Source organism: Erinaceus europaeus, chromosome 6 (assembly GCF_950295315.1).
Source record: "Erinaceus europaeus chromosome 6, mEriEur2.1, whole genome shotgun sequence".
Taxonomy (NCBI): domain Eukaryota; kingdom Metazoa; phylum Chordata; class Mammalia; order Eulipotyphla; family Erinaceidae; genus Erinaceus; species Erinaceus europaeus.
In genome coordinates, this window is record NC_080167.1 from 59,705,344 (window position 1) to 59,723,102 (window position 17,759).

Below are 17,759 nucleotides of genomic sequence, written 5' to 3' on the forward strand. Positions count from 1 at the left end.
GCGGGCTAAGCCCAAGTATCCCAAAGTTCAAGAACCCTGTAAGGATCCCGGTTCGAACCCCTGGCTCCCTACCTGCATGGGAGTCTCTTCACAAGCAGTGAAGCAGGTATGCTGGTGTCTATCTTTCTCTCCCCATTTCTGTCTCCCCCTTTTCTCTCTATTTCTCTCTGTCCTACCCAACAACAATGACAACAACAACAACAATAACTACAACAATAAAATAACAAGAGCAACAAAAGGGAATAAATAAATAAACACAAAATATTTTTTTAAAAAATGATACCACTAAGCATGACCCCATGAAAGAAAAACTGCCAGGCAAACTGAACTTCAGCCAAGTGATACATTCCTACTGTTTCTAAGATACTTTTGGGTGGTAGGAAAAATAAAGCAAGTCATAGAATGGGAGAAAAATCTTTGCAAAGCGTATAGCTGATGAGGGATTTGTTTCCAAAGTAAGTAACTTAAAATTTCATAATAATAGTAGCATATAGATGACAATCTGAACAGAAACTTCATCAGAGAAAATATATACATTGTAGAGAAGTATAAAAAAATACTCAACATCTGGGATTCAGGCGGTAGCATAGCGGGTTAAGCACAGGTGGCACAAAGCGCTAGGACCAGTTCAAGCCTCTGGCTCCCCACCTGCAGGGGAGTTGCTTCACAGGTGGTGAAGCAGGTCTGCAGGTTTCTATCTTTCTCTCCCCCTCTCTGTTTTCCCCTCCTCTCTCCATTTCTCTCTGTCCTATCCAACAACAACGATGACAGCAATAATAACTACAACAATAAAACAACAAGGGCAACAAAAGGGAATAAATAAATAAATATAAAAAAATACTCAACATCGCGAGTGACACACACACACAAACAAGATAAAGCCACATTAAGGTATCATGCGGCATCATCAGAATGGTTACAATTCAGCAGTCTGGAGGTCACAGACATGGTCAGGATGTTTGCAACCCATGTTTGAAGCCTGGCACCACCTGGGAGGTCTGATGGCAAGGTAGGAAGCTGTTGCTGTGGTATCTCTCCCGGTCTCTATCTGAATGAAGAAAGTGGTGAAAGTATGCATGCACAAGGCCCAGCTAACTAAATCCGTTGAGTTAAAGTCCAGATATTCAAGTGTTGGCAAGGATGTAGAGGAAATATATAGAAATCTCCTATTTGCTGGCGGGAACATGTAGTGAAACAACCCTTACCTTATGACCTAGCCATACCAGTGTTTGCTCAAGAGGAAAGAAAATGTCCATTCATAGAGTTATGTGTACAGGACGATTCCTAGCAATTTTATTTTTAATTTGAGGGGGAAAAACATAAACAATATGAATGTCTTTCGACAGGTGACTAGATAAACACATTCTGATATAGCCATAAAAGGAATACCGTCTGGCACTGATAAGCAATGAACAACTGTAAAAACATTAAAATGTCCAAAATACTCATTTCAAGAGCAAAAAGCTAGTTTATTTATATACAACTCAAGAAACCACAAACTAACATATAGTTAAAAGAGAAAGAGAACTAAAACAGACTGACGTTTAAACTAAGGTGGAACGAGAGAAGAGCCTGGCTGCTGGCGTGAGTGATGGCACAATGAAAAGGAGCAAGGAGAGTCCAGGGAGACCCATAGGAACAGAGGGAGGAGGAGGAGAAAGGGGGAAGGGAAGGAGGAGGGGGAGGTGAGGAAGGAGAGGGGGAGAGGAGAGGGAGGACTAGGAGGGGGGAGGAGGGGAGGAGGAGGGGGAAGGGAGGAGGGAGAGGGGCAGGGGGAGGGAAAGATGAGCTGGGACAAGTTATGGAGAGGAACTGGCTTTGGCAAGAAGGGGTGCTAGAGGGACTAGGAGGAGGTTGCGCTAGTTGGGAGGAGGTAGGTGCTGGAAAATGAGTGGGCGGAGCGGAGTTGTGGGCGGAGCCGTGGGCGGAGCGGAGCTGGGAGCGGACCTTTGTGTAAGGCCGTGCCGTGGGCGGGGTCTGGTGTGGGCGTGTCTGGGGCGTGGCCACGTGGATTAGACCCTCCCCACTTCCGGCCAGAGCGCCGCCACGTCATGGCGGGCCTCCTGCGCACAGTGTGGCACCTGCCCTTCCGAGAGGCGCCCCTGTGGTCGGTGCGGGGCCTGGCGCGCAGAGGCGGCCTCAGAGCCAGGGCTGGACACGGGGACGCAGGTAGGACGCCCCGCCGTGGTCCTCGGATTTCGCTTTCACGCCAGTTGCTGCACGGGGGGCCCGAGTGCTGGTTCTGGCGCCTCTTTTCTCGGGGAACAGCTGCGGTGCGCCCCTGCCGCCCCTGTTCTGCCGGCGAGGAAGGGGACCTGCTGTCACCTGGAGGGAGAGACAGTGTGTGGAGGGGGTCACAGTTTTGAAGGTTTAAGGAAGAGGTATACCACCTATGCCTTTTTTTTTTTTTTTAAACTCCCCATACCTATTTCTTTTCTCCTCTGAGTATCAGTCACTCTCGGGATTCCTGGGGACGGGGGTGTGCTCCCTGCCCCGCTCTATTTCTATGGAGTTTGCAGGACCCGGGAGGCATGGGCACTTGTAAGTCATCCGCCCCCAGACTGCTCACTGCTCACAGCTGTAGACAGGACAAGGGGAAGGGCCTTGGACCCCTCTGTTGAATTGGGGGGACCTTCATATTGACCCCACCCCTCACCAGTAGAGTCTCTGTCTCTCTCCCTCACTCCCCTCCTCTATTTTGACTCTGTTCAGTAAATAAATAAAGATAATGCCAAAAAAGAAACAAAACTAGATTAGGTTGGATTTCTGATGTGTCTAACAGTTCCTTATAAGACTCCCTTGGTCTTCACAAATCTTTATTGAAGTGAGGCTGGCTTGTATGTGGCAGTTGTCAGTCCCCTCAAAATTAGCAAAACTAGAAGAAGGTAGTCAGTGGGATGACTGTATAACCAAGAGTGACTATTCTTTTTTTTTTTTTTTAATTTATTCCCTTTTGTTTTATTGTTGTAGTTATTATTGTTGTTGGATAGGACAGAGAGAAATGGAAAGAGGAGGGGAAGACAGACAGAAAGAGAGAGAGAGAGAGAAAGAAAGACACCGGCAGACCTGCTTCACTGCTTGTGAAGAGACTCCCCTGCAGGTGGGGAGCCAGGCTGGAACCCGGATCTTTAGGCCAGTCTGTGCTTTGCACGGCTTGTGCTTAACCCCCTGCGCTACCGCCTGACTCCCAAGAGTGACTATTCTTTTTTTAAAAAATGGTTTTCTATTTATTTATTTTTCCTTTTGTTGCCTTTGTTGTGGTTATTATTGTTGTTATTGATGTTGCTATTGGATAGGACAGAGAGAAATGGAGAGGAGGGGAAGACAGAGGGGGAGAGAAAGACAGACACCTGCAGACCTGCTTCACGGCTTGTGAAGCGACTCCCCTGTAGGTGGGGAGCCGGGGGCTCCAACCGGGATCCTTAAGCCGGTCCTTGCGCTTTGCGCCACGTGCACTTAACCCGTTGTGCCCCTGCCCGACTCCTAAGAGTGACTATTCTTTTTTTTTTTTTAAGATTTTATTTATTTATTCATGAAGGTAGAAGGAGAGAGAGAGAGAGAAAGAACCAGACATCACTCTGGTACATGTGCTGCCAGGGATTGAACTCTGGACCTCATGCTTGAGAATCCAATGCTTTATCCACTGTGCCACCTCCCAGACCACACAAGAGTGACTATTCTTAAAGATAAGTAAGTGAGGGCCTGGGAGATAGATTACCCATATTATCATGCACAAGATTTGAGCTTGGCACCACATGTGGAAGTACCCAGGCACTAGGCAAAGCTCCAGGAGTGTTGAAACAGTGTTGTCGCTTTTGTTCTTTCTCTCTCTCTTTGAAATAAAGAATGAAAAAGTCATGAAATAAAGAATGAAAAAGTCCCAGGAGTGGTGGAATACACAAGTTACTGTGTGTTCAAGATGCCAGTGGCATATGAAAATGAAGGCCCATCTCATGAAGCAAATGGCAAACACCAAAGTTAGTGGAAATTACACACACAGACACACACACACAGAGAGAGAGAGAGAGAGAGAGAGTGAAAGGAACCCAAAGGACTCCAGCTTTATCAGATAGTTTGCAGTAGAGCCATGTGGCTATTGAGTGCTTATAGCAGCAGCTATTAAGTAGTTAAGAGGGCTGGGGAGATTGCATAATGACTATGCAAAAAACTCATGCCTGAGGCTCTGATGTCCTAGGTCCTGATGTTCAGTCCCCAGCACCACCCTGAACCAGAGCTGAGCAGTGCTCTGGGGCATCTCTCTCTTAATTTTTTAAAAAATATTTATTTATTTATTCCCTTTTGTTGCCCTTGTTGTTTTATTGTTGTAGTTATTATTGATGTTGTGGTTGGATAGGACAGAGAGAAATGGAGAGAGGAGGGGAAGACAGAGGGGGAGAGAAAGCTAAGACACCTGCAGACCTGCTTCACTGCCTATGAAGCGACTCCCCTGCAGGTGGGGAGCCGGGGGCTCCAACTGGGATTCTTACCCAGGTCCTTGCACTTTGCACCACCTGGGCTTAACCTGCTCCCTAATTTTTTTATTATCTCTATTTGACATCCAGGTATTGAGAAGGAATGGGGGAGGGTGACAGGGAGAGATACAGAGAGACACCTGCAGCATTGCTTCACTACTTGCAAAGCTTATCCCCTGTAGGTGGGGACCAAGAGGCTTGAACCCAGGTCCTTCCTTGCACATTGTAAACAACACCACCTCCCAGCTCCTAGCTTTCTATCTCATAAAAACAAATAAATAAAATAAAACATAAGTCTTTTTTAAAAAACTAGTTAAGCAGATAACTTTATATCTAACTGATAAGACACCTGAATAAAATGTTAACAGTCGTCAACAATATACAATTCTGAAAACACTGTATTATGTGGTATTGTGAGCTGGTGATGAAGGTATTGGTCTTTTCTTGCTAAAAGATGACTTAGCACCTGTATTGTCACCAAGAATTAACTTTAAGTATGGTTTTCTAACATACTTGTGGCATCATAAAGGTTTAATTTCATCTTCAGTGGTGTGGCCAGGTCAACCCTCTGGTTGGGTCTCTGTTTTTCTCCTTTGTGAGGTGAAGACTGGACCAGATTATAAGGTTCTTTCAAATGTTGGACAATGAAAGCATTATTATATACCTTGGGTTTCCTGTTCCTCATTGGCTAATCAGTATATTGTCCTACTTGGCTTATATTCTGTGTGGTAAAATATGAGAAAGACAAATTGTGGCCCAAACCCAAGTAGAATGGATTAGAGTAGGTCTCAGTTTCCCCTTTGGGGGTATACTGTAGACTTCTCTTTTCCACACAAGAAGAAATTCTAATAAAGACCTCCCTTGACAAACAAAATCAGAGAAACCTTTAGAAAGCAGCAAGGGAGAGGAGTTTAATAACCCACTAGCTCAAAGCTCTTTTCTCTCCAATCACTTAACTGCTTCTAGCTGGATCCTGACAGGAACTACTCCACTGAAAGCAAAAGTGGAAGGAAGGATCAATTTCTCCCCATGGGAGCCCCAGGAGGATTTATCCTGCTCTATTTCATATTTCAGCTGCCTCTTTAACTTCTAAGCCCCAGAGGGACTGGAAAACTGGCTTTCCAGTTATTACTCATATCTTATTAAGCTAATGAGTCAATTGAGGTGCTTTGCACTGGAGCTTTCTGGCCGCTCTGAAGGTGGGGAGGGAGGCAAGGGAAGGGGCTGGATTCAGAAGAAGGGCGAAGGAAAGGAGGTCATGGTGCCTTTTTACATGATACCGTTTCTACTCATCAATACAGGGTCTAGTGCCAAGTGCGAGCGGTCTCTCTCCAAGAGTGAGTGGCGAAAGAAGCTGACGCCGGAACAGTTCTATGTCACGCGAGAAAAAGGAACCGAACCGGTGAGCAGCTCTGACTCAAGAGTTCTGCTTAGCTGCCACGGAGGGCATCTGGCCAGAGAATGAACTCTCCTGTGGTCGGGTTCCCCCCACCCCACCCTCTTCTGAGGCATCAGTAACTATCCAGGTGTAGAAACCAGAAACCTTCCCGTCTTCCCTGACCAAGAGGCTGTGCTGGCCTCCCCTTTGGCTCTGCCCCTAAACCACCTTGCATCAATCACCAGCACACTGGCCCAGCGCCTCCTACTGTCCTACTGTTCTGCTCACAGTGCTTCCTCAGGTGGCTCTTCTCCCCTCAGCTCCACCCACCTCCCCTCCCAACATTATGAAAGAGGCTCAAAGAAATTGTTGTCAGTTCTGAATGGCCACGTTCCTAATGGTGACAACATGTAATAAACTGCATTCACCTGTCTCAACTTTCCTCCATCCCTTGAGAGAATAGCTCCCAGAGGCTCCTCCAGATCGTCGTGTGTGTGTGTGTGTGTGTGTGTGTGTGTGTGTGTGTGTGTGTGTGAGAGAGAGAGAGAGAGACACGCTGGGGCCTTGTACATCCATGATTTCTCTGCTCTTGGCTTGGCTTTTCATCCTGTGTATTTCAGAGACAGAGGGGAGAGACACCATAGTGCCATGGTGCTCTCGTGTTATGCCTGGGATGAAGTCCAGGTTGTATACTGGCCAGGGGAGCTGTCTTCTGACTCCGGGAGCAACATTTCTCCGTAGCTACATGTCTTAACAGCTGCACTGCGTTGGGCCCAAGCATCACTGGAAGACAGCCATTGAACTTGGCTGTTGGCTGCTTTCATATGTGAAGCAGGCCCTGGAGAGTGGAGCACACCAAGTGGCTTCATGGAATTACAGTGTAGTTATACCTTTACTCAGCCAGCTTTGCGAAATACAGGTAGCTGCTGATGTGCTTGAGGCATTAGAATCACTGTCCCACCTGCAACTTCTTCCTCTTCTTCCTCCTCTTCCCCTTCTTCTTCCTCCTCCTTTTTTTTTTTTTTTTTATACCAGAGTACTGCTCAGCTCTGGCTTATGGTGATGATGATGCAGGGAATTGAACCTGGGACTTCGGAGCCTCTAGCATGAGAGTCTCTTTGCATGACCATTATGCTATCTATCCCCACCCCCACCTTCAATTTCTCTGTTGCTAAAATCATTAGACCAGCAGATCTCAATAGATTTTCATGAGCTACTGGTAGCTTTACAACCTCCTGTGAAAAGGGGAGAAGCTCAGAGGTGGAGTGATGTTCCTGGGGATGGGACTGTAACACAGACTTCATCAGGAAGAGACAGGTTTTGCCTGAAGCTGAGTAAACCATCTACGCTTTCAGGTGAGTGGCTCAGAATGATAATTCAGTTGTATATGTCTTTTACTGGACAGCAGTAATATGCTGACTCTCTCCTGGGTATGACTGAGGTGCACACAGCCCGGAGAGCAGTAACTAGGAGCCAGATCTCAGAGGGAGATAGGTTTTATGTAGATCTTCTTCCATATACCCACTAAGTCTGTTCTTGACTGTTCCCCTCTGCTTTGAGCTCCAGGAAGAGGAGAAGGAACTAAAGTGGTAGGGAGGAGGCGGGGGAGGGGACATGGGACTCTCGAGAATGCTGGACTAACTAGCTGGTCCCTTGTCCTCTGACTGCTACTTGGGTTTTGCTAAGGGTAGGTGCCAGCAAGATCAGAAGCCAGAATAGAGAAATTGGGACCCAGGGTCCTCTGAGACTGTGTCCTTTCCTGTAGGTGACACCCAGAGGAGTCCAAGGTCTGACAACTGCCCCCACCTCTCTCCCATAGGCCAATAGGGATAGTATAGTTTGGGGTTTTTAAAAGTTTGTTTTGTATTATGATAAAGAGACAGAACACCTAAGCTTCCTTCAGTGTGGTGTGGGCGGGGCTTGACCCTGGGTCCTGCACATGGCCAAATAGCACGAGCTACTTCACCAGCCCTAGTGTTTTCTTACAGTCACTGATCCAGGGTGCTTCACCCGCTCACCCCTGAAGGTTTTCACTGGTTCTCCCCCCTCTTTGTAAAGACTTCTGCATGGCATCACCTGTAGATTGTTGTCTCTTTTGAGTAAGACGTAGTTCCCAACAGGTATGTTTTCCTGACTCATTCGGAGGGGAAACTCCGTTGACCCAGACAGACTGTCTTTGTTAGTTTGGGCTGTCGCCACAGGAGACTGGAAGGCTGAAGTGACAGACCTTTACTTCTCAAGAGTGCTGAGGCTGGGGAGTCTCTTCCTGGTTTGCAGATGGTCACTTCCTGCCACACCCTCACATGGTAAAGAAAGATCCTCTCTCCCTGGTCTCTTCTCATTGGAAGCAGCAGTCTATTTGTGAGGCTCCACCTCCATGACCTAAGCACCCCCAAAAGTCCTGACCTAAAATATTGTGATTAGGGCTTAAACTGGCAGGAGGGGGGAAGAGGTAGAGGGGAGACACAAACATTCAGTTCACAGTACAGACCCTGAAAACCCAGGGGCTCTCTTTTGAGGATCATTCTTTCTCTGAATCTGTCCCCCTCCCAAGTCAGTCACTAGTTCTCCTAAATAATTCTGAAATCTTTTATTTCCTTTTCTGCCACATCTAGATCTGGACTTGCAGTGTTGGCCATTTGACTCTCCTTTGTCCACAGCCTCCCAATCCATTCTCCATGTGAATTTCCAAATGACCCTTCTAGAAATCAACTCTGACTGTGTGCACACCCAGTTTAAAAGCTTCCCATCACTTCCCACTCTCAGTAGGCCAGAGAACGCTCTGCAAGCTGGTTTAGTCACAGCCCCTGTGACCTGACTGCCCGGTCTTCCTAGCGGCTTTTCCTCTGCTCCAGGTTGACCTGCTCTGTGACACACACTCTTCCACCTCTCCACCTCATCAACGCCCACTCGTCCTTCAAAACCCAGCTCTGTGTCTTGGTGAGGGGTAGCCTCTGGTCTCAACTAGTGCCTGGCTCAGAAAGATCTTCATGGTAATTGCCCGGGTTATGAAGAGACCAGTGCCTTCACACTCCTTGCTGACCTCACTGTCAGAGCTTTTAGCACCTAGTAGGGCAGCTGTCAGCTAGCTCACCTGTCGCCTCCCAACTAGGTAGCAAATTCTGTGGATTAGATGGATGAACGGTTGGTTGGTTGGTTGGCTGTTCCATACTATCTTAGCATTCTCGCTACCTAGTACTGAGTTTCAGATCCTTCTAGGATTTAGTTAAAAACTTAGTGTTTAAAAAAAAAAACAAAAAACTTAAGTGTTTGCTGAAACACAGAAAATGGAGTTGGGCCATAAATAAGTGTATAAAATTGGGGAGGGGGCCAGAGAAAACTCATGACATCAGACAGGTGATAGGGGCTTAGCAGTAGCGGACATTTCATAACACAAGTTAACTAAGGATTTCTTCTTTCTCCCTTCCTCCTCCTTTCTTCTTCCTTCCCTCCTCCCCTTCTTTTATTGACTGCGATGCCAATTCCCTGTCACCTCCTCTAACTCTCCCTCACCAACTTTGACTCTCCTTGCTTGTCGGGATCACGTGGTGGGGCTGGTAGCCTGTGGCCCTGTGTCTCCCTGGCCCTGGAGGCATGGAGGTGAGACTTCCTCTTCATCACAGCTGCTGGCTTGTGCCCCTGTCAGGAGCAGGCATCCAGGCCAGGATGCACCAACCTTCTTGCTGGGTCCTTGTGGCTAGGTTTAGGGATCTGAAAGAGGGATAGCACCCACTTGTGCCCAGAATGTAGGAGAGTCCTCAGCATCTTGGGGGCACCATCTGTGCTCCAGCTTCTTTCCCATCCCATAAATTGGGGCATGCCTGACACCAGGACCCTGTCACAGGCCTTCAGGGTCAATACAAGAACCTTTTTTTTCCCCTTTAATTTTCTTTGATAACAAAAGGAGTTGAGTAAATATTATCTTTTTTTTTTTTTTTTTTTTTTTAACCAGAGCACTGCTTCGCTGTGGTTTATGATAGTGTGGGGGATTGAACCTGGGACTTTGGAGCCTCATGTTTGAGAATCTCTTTACATAACCATTATGCTTTCTCCCCCCACCGCCCAACCTGCAAACTCCTTAACACCACGATTAGCACAGTTACTTCATCTAGGCAATAACTCAGACTGGGGAAATCTAGCTCATTATTTAACATGAGTTAAGCATCCACAGTCCTGAATACCACACAGAGCACACTGGAGAGACACAGCCCAGTCACCCTAATCTCCGCTTTTTATTTATTTATATTCTGCCTTTAGTTGGTGATTTCAAAGTGTTTTAGACAGTGGGCTAGTTTCCTATGTACTGACTCTTGAAATTGAGACCAAACCCTTACACAAGCCAAAGGACTATTTTGTTCTCTCACTCTTTCACTCTTCCTCCTCCTCTCTCTGACTTTGATGTTCTTGGATGAAAGGTGTCATATAGACACAGAACGTTATTAATGTCATAATCAGAGTCTCTGACTCAGTAAAGGCTGGATTGTAAGTAAGGCTGCAGGCTGTTTCACTGGGAGTCTTGTCATTTTTCTCCTGGGTGCCATTTGTCAAATTAGCACAAAGATTCCTTTATTTGAGATCTTGACTTTGAATTTAAATTGACCACATGGCCTGCTGCTGGTGTGGGAGAAATCTGAACTTGGTGGGTCTTTCTTTCAGCCTTTCAGTGGGATCTACCTGGATAACAAGGAGCCAGGCATGTACCACTGCGTGTGCTGTGACAGCCCGCTCTTCAGGTAAGGCAGGATGGGAGAGCCTGTAGGACAGTCCTCCAGGTTCCTTACCTTCCAGTCTGAAGGCCTCTGATGACTATCTCCTTGTCTTGAGGTGCCTGCTCATTCGATGAGATGTGATTGCTTGGAAGAGCAGTAAGTCAGTAAGATTCTTGTCTTGATTGCTTCATTTATTTATTTATTTATTTAAGAAAGGAGACATTAACAAAACCGTAGGATAGGAGGGGTACAACTCCACACAGGGTACAACTCCACCACCCGATCTCCATATCCCATCCCCTCCACAGTAGTGGAAATGTGAGGTCCCTGCTGTCTTAGGGTTCAAGAAGACAATGGATAGTTATTGTTATCATCACATTATTTGGTAATTGGGTTAACTTTGAGAAGTGCCTTTGTTAGGGTTTGCTGTATAATACCCAGCATCTTGTATATAGCTGTGCTAGTCTTGATTGCTTCTGGCAGTTAGAGCAGTTCACAATATTCCACAGCCCACATTTTTCCTTTCTGGGTCCCTGAAAAATAGCAAACAAAACTTACTGGGCACTTTAAGGTAAAGCTATTCACAGCAAAGTGATGGTGCACCTGAGACAGTGCACATGGTAAAATGCTCAGAGACCCAGGTTCAAACCCCAGGTCCCCACCTACAGAAGGAAAACTTCACAAGCTGTAAATCAGCTCTCCTGAAAGCAGCTGCAAGTGTTTTCTCTCTCTCTCTCTCCCTCTCTTTCTCCCTTCCTTCCCTCTCAGTTTCTGTCTCTATCCAGTAAATAAATCAAACTATTGAAAAAGAAAAAGGATGATAAAATTATTCAATTTTTTTTCCTTGGGAAAAAAGATTAAAATAAATCTAAACCATAACAGTGTTTTGTTGGCTGTGCGACTAAAACTCTTACCTTTCCCCCTGGGGGAAATGGGTTTGTAACTTAATTTAGGGAATGTGGAATTTCATGAGGATAGATTCCCCAAACTGATTGATAGTGGTGAATACCATGCCCTCGTCACTGGAGCTATAAGTAAGTTAATTGGCCTTTGATTTCCAAGCCCCCTTTTAAGTCAATCAGGATATGAAATCTTTCCACAAAGCTTTTTGTTTAGACATGTAGGAAACAGTCTAAGAAAAGTAGATTTGATAAAGAGAAGACATCTTTGAAGTCCTATTTTGCAGAACCTCAAAGATGCTTGCTTTACCTTTGCATCAACCCTAAGTGGGTTGAGAGTGGAATGTAAATCAAGCCAGCTCTGTGGCTCTCCCATTAGAGCAGTGCTGGTCGTCTGTGGTCCTCTGGGCTCTGCAGGGCTGCTGGCTGCTAAGGTGATCTAGGTTGTGGAAGCTTGACCCCCACCTGCAACAACCCTGTGGTTAGTATTGACTTCGCTGCATGCTCAGAGGAGGGCAGGCCTTTGCCTGGAGTCATTCATTCTGCCAGTGGCCATTGAGGCAACAGCTAAGATGGCAGCAAACCTGTAATGACCCAGGAAAAACCAGGATGGGTTGGTTAATTTTGACACATTATAATGGGGGAGGGGGTTGGCTATCTCTGAGACATTTGTTATTCCTTCCCCTTCAGTTCTGCCAAAGAGGAGGAGGACCTGGCCAGTTGGCATGTCACCAGAGCACCTCGTGATGGTGTCAGGCCGCCTTGTGCAGTAACCAGACACCTGTCTGTCTTGTGCTGTGACAGTGAGAGATGAGTCACCTTGTAGGGGTGCTCTCCCATGTCCATTTTGCTCTTCCCTGTGGGATTTTGCTGCTGTTGTAGTTTCTTCTCCAGGAAAAATGAGTTCTTCATCCAAACCAGCACCCTGTCCCATGTGGGCTCAGCACAGAACCACAGACAGTGGAGCAGGAAGCCCAGTCTAGCAAAACTTTCTACAGTGATGGTAAAGGTTCTCTACCTGTTGTCCAGGGTGGTTGCCCCTAATTTCATATGACTACTGAGCATTCAGAATTTGGCTGGAAGATGAATCCAATTCTATTTCAGGGCACACCTGGATAGTGTACCTGCTTTGCCATGTGCATGACCCAGAATTGAACCTGGCACTGGGGAAAGCATTAGTACTGTGATGCCTTTCCTTCTCTCTCTGTCTCTCTATCCAAAAAAAAAAAAAAAATTAAGATTAATCATTGACAAAAATAAAATAGTTTTTAAAAATGTTTACTTCATCTTGATTAATTTAGATTGAAAATGCTGCAGGTGGCCTGGGGCTATTGTATTAGCACGTGAGCCCAAATTTAGCAAGCTGAGTGACAGTGTCCAAGTCAGGACACTGAAGCAGTGAGGCAGCCTCAGCAAGAAAGCCAGTCACTTCTCCCAAAACCCATCTACCTGGTGACCATTTACTGGACTACTTATTCACCAACTTTATTTCTTTTTTTTTCCTCATCTTGTCTGAATTGAACAGCCACAGACTGAGCCCCACCCACCCCCTTTTTTCCCCCTTTAAGGGCTTTTGGGTTTGTTTCTGTTCCATTTCTTTGCTGTTTCTGCTACTGCTGAGAGAAATGAGAGTCTGTCCCAGAATATACTCTTCTCAGAGTTTCATTTGTTTATGGGAGCTGCAGTGGAGGAGAGCACTTAGGGATGTGGAGCTGTATATAGCCTGGCTCCATTTGCTCTGTGCCCTGGGACTATTTTCTCCAGCTTGCTGAGCCTCGATTCCCTCAGCTGGAAAAGAAGCATGACAGCAGTGCCAAACTGTAGAGCAGTTGGGAAGATTAGCTAAGTCACAGGCCTCCTACATGCCAAGCGGCTCACCACTCATTCAAGGGGGCACCCTGTGCAGCAGTGATTCTGTGATACCGAGGAATTCTTAAGGGTATATCCTAATGAATGAGCATCTGTAAAGGAAGATTAGATCCCTACGAAGGGTGGCTTCAGGAAGGTATTCTGGTTAGCCTCTCACTGTCCCTGCGTCCTCAGTTGCCAGGCTAAGTAGGGTGCAGAGGTAAAGGAAAGCAAAGGCTTCCTGAGCCAGTGTTTGCATGGCGGCAAAGGGGAGTGGCCAGTCAGAGGCCAGAGTGGAGTCTCTGGGCTCGCTCCGCCCCCCCACATGCCTAGTGCTGTGGGCTCTGGGAGCTTTAACCCAGCCCTGGTGTCCAGAGCACTCTGGGGTTAACCACCACTCCCCTGGGGGCCCCAGATTGTCCCTTAAGCTTGGGGTTATAGGACTTTACCCCTCCTTCTTCCATCCTCTTTCCTTTTCTCCAACAGGCCTGGACATGCTGATTACTAACCCCCCCAGGGGTCATCTAGTTCATGGTCATGAACTAGGATAGAAGGAACCACAAGCCCGATAGATCACTCAGAGCCTACATGTGACAAACCCCTTTGTGTGTTCCTTCCAATACCTTCATTTTTTGTTCTTTTTGATAGTGATGGAGAAATTAAGAGGGGAGGGGGATACAGAAGGAGAGAGACAGACACCTGCAACACTGCTTCACTACTCTGCAGCTGGGGACAAAGGGCTTGAACCCTGGTCCTTGAGCACAATTACGTGTGCACTCTTATCAACCGCACCAATGCCTGGCTCCCTCCCATCCTTTCAAATGAATGGAAGCTCTTCTAAGATATCAGCCTTGTTGGTTACAATCAAGAAGAAAGTAGAAACCCATTTTAAAAATAAAGGAGGCTCTTATAGGAACATGTGAGATGACCCAGAATAGTAGTTTCTCAAAGGCAGACCCTTCCAATCTGGTAGTCATTTAAATATATATGTTGGAATTTCTAATTGGCCTTAATACTTGGGTTCCCAGTCTTAGATCATGTATGACACCTCTCGGATTACCTGAACATATGTCCAGATTCTGTGGATTCCATCAGTAAAAGTTTATTGCTTCCCATAAAATGTTTTAAATGACATTTTAATAGTCTTAGATTTGTTCATTTAAAAAAAGTATCATATTTATAGTCTTCCATCAAAATGTCTCCTTATATCATGGTTTATAATGCCAAGGGCTGCAGTGCTGTGATTAAAAATACTGGTGGTGTTTTTCCCCGAACCTGAGTGGTTCAATGAATATTTTTGAATGTTTGGAAAAGGATTGAAAGGAGTTGAAACTAAATGTAGAGATACTTCTGATTGGGCCCAGGAATGCACAGGTTTCATGGAAGTCATTTGTTAGTAACGCTAATTTTCTAGATTTATTTTTATTTAATTATTTTTTTATTATGGATAGAGAAAAAGAGTGGATGAGGCAATAGAGAGGAAGAGAGACACAGAGACACCTGCAGCCCTGTTTCACCACTCCTGAAGCTTTGCCCCTGCAGGTGGGGACCGGGGCTTGAACCCTGGTCCTTGTGCACTGTAGTGTGTGTGCTCAACCAGGTCCACTGCCACCTGGCCCCAGATTTTCTTGACTTATTGTCATTATCAGTAAGAGTGATAGATACCACTGAAACTTCCTCCCATGTGCAAATGACAGAGCAGGAGCACTATCCCGGGGAGCTGGGTGCCTGTGGATCTCAGGATCAGCCCCATTGATCTCACTTTCTCCTTTTCTGCATATGAAGCACGTGGATCTGCTCTGGGTTTCTGGATAGTTCATAAAGCCCCAGTGTTCCTTGTCCCTGCTGGGCCTCTGGAGAGGACCCTTGAGCGTGAGGGACTGTTCAGTAATTGGGGGGTGGGGGGCAGGGCCTACGCTGAGCCTTCACTGGCCTGGAGAGCTGGGAGCCAAGAAGGGAGAGAGGAGGTCTGCTCCCTGGGAAAGTGGGTGGGGTACCCTGTGTATTACTAAGCCTGGGTGCTGTGCTATCTCCCCAGTTCTGAGAAGAAGTACTGCTCGGGCTCGGGATGGCCCTCCTTCTCTGAGGCTCACGGTGCATCCGGCTCTGATGAAAGTGACTCAGGGGTTCTGAGGCGCCCAGACACCTCACTGGGCCTGGAGCGCACAGAGGTGGTCTGCAAGCAGGTGCGTGTCTATGGGGTCTGTCCTGTTCTCCTCACTCGGCCCCCCGGGCCACAGAGTGCACACAACTGGTGTGTTACCCTGGGAGGATTTTGGCAGCAGAGAGTCTACCATGACATCTGCTGGCATCTACCATGCTGCTTCCCGGGCTCTGCTAGCCCAGCTGTGCCATTGGGAGCAGAAGCCCCCTCCACCCTTCTCTGTGGCAGTGGGATCTGGGAAGGATGACCTTTCACGTGGCAGCTCGCTCTCTCCTTGACTGCTCTGCAGCAATTGTATTGAATACATCTTTTCTTTCCTTTTTTTGCCTCCAGGATTATCGCTGCGGCTTGGTACCTGTACTACGAATCCACTGCTCCTGGAGACCATTTTTCCCATTTTATTTGCCTTTGTTGTAGTTGTTGTTGTTGGATAGCACAGAGAGAAATGGGGGGGAGACAGAGAGGAGAGAAAGATAGACACCTGCAGACCTGCTTCATCACCTGTGAAGCAACCTCAGCAGGTGGGGAGCTGGGGACTCGAACCGGGATCCTTACATTGGCCCTTGTGCTTTGCGCCATGGCGCTGAACTCGCAGCGCTACAACCCCAACCCCCCACATCTTTTCTTTTTAATTGCCACCATAGTTATTGATGGGGTTTGGTGTCTGCATGACCAATCCACTGCTCCCTGAAGCCTTTGTTATGTTTTGTTTTCCTTCCTTTTTTTGAATTAAGACAGAAAATGAGAGGGAAGGGGGAGGTAGGGAGAGAGAAAGACATCCTCAGACCTGCTTCACTGCTCCTAAAGTTTCCCCCTTGCAGGTGGCAACTGGGGACTTGAACCCGGGTCTTTGCACATGGTCACAAGTACACTCTACCTGGAGCTCTACCACCCAGTCCCTATTGAATGCCATAGAAATAATAATAATAATAATAATGAAGGGGGGCTGGGTGGTGGTGCAGCGGGTTAAGTGCACATGGCACAAAGCTCAAGTGCCAGCATAAGGATCCCGGTTCGAGCCCCCAGCTCCCCACCTGCAGGGGGGTCGCTTCATAAGCAGTGAAGCAGGTCTGCAGGTGTCTATCTTTATCTCCCTCTCTCTGTCTTCCCCTCCTCTCTCCATTTCTCTCTGTCCTATCTAGCAACAACAACAGCAATAACAATAATAACAACAACAATGATAAACAACAAGGGCAACAAAAGGAAAGAAATAGCCTCCAGGAAAAGTGGATTCATAGTGCAGGCACCTAGTCTCAGCGATAACCCTGGAGGCAAAAAATATATATCTAACCTGGGAACCCCCCCAAATAATAATAATAATAATAACAACAGCACACTGACCATGGCAGTGTTGCAGAGCACTACGCTGCTCTGTACCCTCTTACAGGCTCATTTGCCACACTGGTGTCACACCGGTGGGCGGCCACGGGGGCAGCTCTGGCTCAGCGGAACAGTGACTGAGACCCCTCCTTCCACAGTGTGAGGCCCACTTGGGCCACGTCTTTCCTGATGGCCCTGGGCCCCGTGGCCAGAGGTTCTGCATCAACAGTGTGGCCCTGACCTTCAAACCCAGCAAGTCCTGACTGCAAGAGGCCCTCGCCTCTCCTCCACATTCCCGCCCTGCTGCTCTCAACACCAGCTGCTCTTCTGTGGGCTCTCCAACAGGGCCAAGTTTGTGGCTGACTCTCAACAACCCGCAGCTTCTGGGATCTAGAAGTTCCAGTTCAAGACCCCGAGTCGTCTCACAGGGGCCCGTGTGCCCTCCCCAGGGTAGTTCCATGTGTCCTTGAGTACTTAGGAAGATGAATGATCCGCTTCTTGCATCTGCCGGGCCTCTGAGGAACAAAACAGTAACTCCTGTCCCATCTGGGTGCAGATTGTGGAGGTGGGGACATTCTCAGTAACCCCAGTCTCTGGTTGATTGCTAACTGTTTACAGCGCCTCCCTTTCCAGCCTGTAGCCTTTGAAATAATTTTCTTTGCAAATGTTAAAAACCATATTAAAAAAAAATCCTTGATTACACATCTTTGTATTTCAATCAGCGCATGTCAGCATCTGAAAAAACTGATTCACTTATCTGTGGGAGAGAACACTGAGGCCCTATTAAAAAGATCCATCTCTTGATAGGGTCTCAACAATTAGCAATTACAATGGCCTGTTGGCTACATCTTTACTGTGTAAACAGAGCTGCTTGATTGGCCTCAGGCCTGGGGCACCTTCTGCCTCCGCGGCCACTCAGCACCACCCCCAGCACTGGCTTCACCACCTCCATGTCTTTGCTTATTTATT

The 17,759-nt window shown here is 47.1% G+C and overlaps 1 protein-coding gene across 1 annotated transcript; it reads left to right on the forward strand.

Moving 5' to 3' along the window:
- Positions 1 to 2,011: 2,011 nt before the first annotated feature.
- On the forward strand, positions 2,012 to 17,492 carry MSRB2 (methionine sulfoxide reductase B2). The gene is made up of 5 exons (XM_007526745.3): positions 2,012 to 2,169; positions 5,774 to 5,874; positions 10,507 to 10,583; positions 15,345 to 15,492; positions 16,949 to 17,492. Exons 1-5 carry the CDS (start codon positions 2,052 to 2,054, stop codon positions 17,051 to 17,053), a joined length of 549 nt encoding a protein of 182 aa, XP_007526807.1. The 5' UTR covers positions 2,012 to 2,051; the 3' UTR covers positions 17,054 to 17,492.
- Positions 17,493 to 17,759: the final 267 nt, after the last annotated feature.

Coding starts and splice junctions, on each gene's coding strand:
- MSRB2 (XM_007526745.3), top strand. CDS start 2,052: ATGGCGGGCCTCCTGCGCACAGTGTGGCACCTGCCCTTCCGAGAGGCG. Junction 5,875..10,506: donor GAGAAAAAGGAACCGAACCG/GTGAGCAGCTCT, acceptor TCTTTCTTTCAG/CCTTTCAGTGGGATCTACCT. Junction 10,584..15,344: donor TGTGACAGCCCGCTCTTCAG/GTAAGGCAGGAT, acceptor CTATCTCCCCAG/TTCTGAGAAGAAGTACTGCT.